At 47.5% G+C, this 3,386-nt stretch overlaps 1 protein-coding gene across 1 annotated transcript; it reads right to left on the reverse strand.

Moving 5' to 3' along the window:
- Positions 1-213: 213 nt before the first annotated feature.
- Positions 214-1,986, reverse strand: LOC142427499 (lysine-specific demethylase 4D-like). The gene has a single exon (XM_075532742.1). The coding sequence runs from the start codon at positions 1,984-1,986 to the stop codon at positions 214-216; it is 1,773 nt and encodes a 590-aa protein (XP_075388857.1).
- Positions 1,987-3,386: the final 1,400 nt, after the last annotated feature.

Consider the following 3,386-nt stretch of genomic DNA (forward strand, 5'->3'; position numbering starts at 1 on the left):
TGTTGAAGATTGGCTGGGTGTGTCTTTGTTTCCTGAAGGTGAGAGATAGTCCAAGGGACAATCACATTTGACAAAAACTGCAGTTTAGCTAAACTCACAACAAGAAGATCTTTGCTGGTGACAACCTTTCAGGATTTAGGAAGTGAAGTTCCATCGAGTCTGTCTCCAAGGATCTATGTAAGTAGATTTGCAGAACCTCATCTGAGGGCAGGACTATAGAAGTTTAAGGGGGTCCATAGCAATAGCACCAAGGGGGTCCAGAGGTGCCATACTGTGCACAGAGGCATAGCTGGAGAATGTTTTAGAAGTCAAAGACTCATTAGGAGGACTCAGCACAAGCATGTCCGGGAGATTCACTGAGATGTTGTCCAGTGACTTCAGGCAGGGGCCAGGGTGCATCAGAGAATCAGGATTCAGTGGGGGTCCCAAGGGCTGAAGATCGGGGTCACAGCAGCACCCAGAAGCTTTAACAGCATGCTGGATCTCAAATCTCCGAGGGCCAGAGTCATCTGTTGATTGTTGATTCTCATGCAATGCCTGTGTGGGCAGGTGTACAAATGTGCTTGCTGTGTGGCTCTTGGCCCTGGACTTGACAGACTGCTGGTGGGCATCGGAGTCCCGAGGACGCCTAGTGCGAGTACCCTTTGGTGAAGCCTGGAGATACTGGGCAGATGGAACTGAGGTGGGAAGTAGGGAGACACTGGATCCTGTAGGACTGCAACCCATGCAGGTAGGGTCCTCAGGCTGTACAGTAGAGCTGTCTGCCCAGGAGTGGGTTGTGGGACGAGGACATACCAGTGCACAGCCCCCAAGCCCACTGTCTGCTGCCAGAGTCAGAGAGCGACGCCTGGCCCTGCGTGGCTTAAAGGACCGCAGACGCCCCTTGACCATTGCACGAGTCCTGGCTCCCTTCCAGGCCGTCCACTCCGGGCTGGTCAGTGCTGTGGGTTCCACGTGGTCCAAGGAGGTGCGGTCCCTGCCGTGTTTCCACAGCTCATAGCGCTCGGGTTGCAGAATGCGCACGAAGGCGTCCATGGGAAATGTGACCCTGGCTTCCCCACAGCTGCACTGAGAAGCAGCTTTACCGTAATTAACCCAGCGCAGGGTGGCAAAGTTGATGGATTCCGCACAGTTGAAACCGTGATTGAAGCCAGCGTGGTATCCATAGGGGAATGTGACCATGAACTCGCCTGCTCCCTGGGTGATCCGACCAACAGGAATGCCGTTCTCCCTGAGGACTCTGGGTGAGATGAGGGCCACCTTGTGCTGCAGGAAGTTCGCGCAGCCACTGGAACTGCCAGGGAAAAGCTCCCTGGCCAGTCTCTCCAGGCGGGCTCCATGCTCAGGGGGCACCGCATACCACGTTTTGGGCTCCCCGAAGTGCAGGTAGTTGATGCTGTACAGGTCCATGTCCTCCGTGTGCCAAGTGAAGGTGGTCTGCCACAGGCCAAAGTACAGGTAGGGGGTGTTGACGCCTTTGATGACAACTCCACACTCCTGCTCCAGCAGATCCTGGATCGTCCCCAGGTGTCTGAGGTTCCAATGCTCAGTGTTTTCACCAAATAAGGAGCCACATACTCCAGCCCCATAAATGGGAGAATTGTACATGCGGCTCTTCCAATAGGTCCGCTCCAAATCGTCAACATCCCGGTGTGTGGGAGTGCGGTATCTGTCAGTGTTGGCCAAGTGGCGATACTCCTCCACGGTCATGGATTTCTTCTTTTTATGGTATTGCAAAAAGACACCTGTTTGCCCAGTAGTTACCTGCTGCACAGGACTGGCTATGAGGATGTCATCCACATCGTCATAGTTCTCTCTGGCTGTCCACTGTTTGGGTGGGATTATCTTAGCCAGGCCTGCACGGTGGGCACCTTGGGATTCCATGTAAGCAATGTATTTGTTGAAATCCTTAAATTCTTCCATGGTAGGCCGGAAAGTCATGATTTTAAGGCTTGAGTTCTGGCTTCGATAGTCCTGGGAATTCATGGCTGCAAAATAAAGTCAGAAAACCCGATTCTTATGGATGTTCTGTGTATTTGGATGCTGTGCTTTTGTTTCTTTTTCTGTCTGAAAATCTCTTGCAGTGTATTGATGGCTCTGTGAGAGCAAATGCACTCTCCCCAGGCATGCTGATTGACCAAGGGAATTCTACTATGATGGACAACTCTTGTTTCCCCCAAAGAGACAGGATTTGTGCACACGGAGTGGGTTTTCCCAGATTGCTCCTGGCTCATTATGCTGCTCTGGAAGTTTATTCAGTTGGAAGGGTGTCTCTATCTGTTGATACTTAGCTTCTGTTGCAATCCTGGGAAATTTCTAATTCCACTAACAAGGAGTGTCTCAAGGGATTTTTAAAAAGTAAATCTAAAGACAGTAATTCAGTAACATTCAACAGAAGTCAGGGGTGTCAAACTCAATTAAAATGCTTGCCATGTGGTGCAACAGGCAAGATTAAAGTGGGCCACATCACATTTACAAATTTTGTTGAATTTTTATTTTGAAGTGAGGATTCAGAAATATGGATAGGATAATTAAAACCCTATATAATTGTTTTTATTTAAACATTTGTTTTATTTATAAAACTATAATTATGCTTTTAACCGGAAATTTGCCAGCGCTTTCCTTCTACTAGCTTTCCCTTGCCTCTTATGGTGTGACCGGAAAATATAACAAAGTAATAAAAAACACAAAATGTTGGACAGCTGACAAATGTGATGCACAATCGTAATGGCTTCCCTCTAAAAATGTTAACTAGCATTGCCGCTAGGTATGACTCATAACAGCATATCCTAGAGTCCTGTTTTTAACCTTTTCACTGTTAGGATCTGTTTTTATTATGCAATGAGAGTGGCAGACATCGCTTTAAAACGTTACCGGAAATGATCGTGTCTAGAAACGTCCACAGGCCTCCAGAAAAGACTTTGGGCCACCTGTATAGTGGTCTTCTGTAGTTAAAGGGTTAAAGAGGGAATTGTGTGTACAGTATTGCCTCCATCTCCCCTAAGCGCTATTTTCTTTATAACAATTTTTTCTATTTTCATTTTATTTCAGAGAATTTGGGGCCACAAAAAATTACCTGAGCAGTTGCAGGCAGCTGGAAGGCCACCAGTTTGACACCCCTGACATAAGTGAATGTTATGAGAAGTGCTAGTAAAAAATCAGGTGAATAAATATAGCCTGAAGATGCTAATATCAAAAATCACACTTCATGTAAAATATGAACCAAGACAACTAACCAAGCAAACTCACTGACATCAGTTTCACCCTGTAACACATGGAGGAGATGTGCTTGTGTTTTCCTCAGGCTGTAACTCTTGACAAGCGTTAAAAGCCTTGTCTTTCTCCATGGAGCGACTGGTCCTTGGAACTGCTGGGTTGGCAGCCCA

This window comes from Tenrec ecaudatus, chromosome 15 (genome assembly GCF_050624435.1).
Source record: "Tenrec ecaudatus isolate mTenEca1 chromosome 15, mTenEca1.hap1, whole genome shotgun sequence".
Classification (NCBI taxonomy): Eukaryota; Metazoa; Chordata; class Mammalia; order Afrosoricida; family Tenrecidae; genus Tenrec; species Tenrec ecaudatus.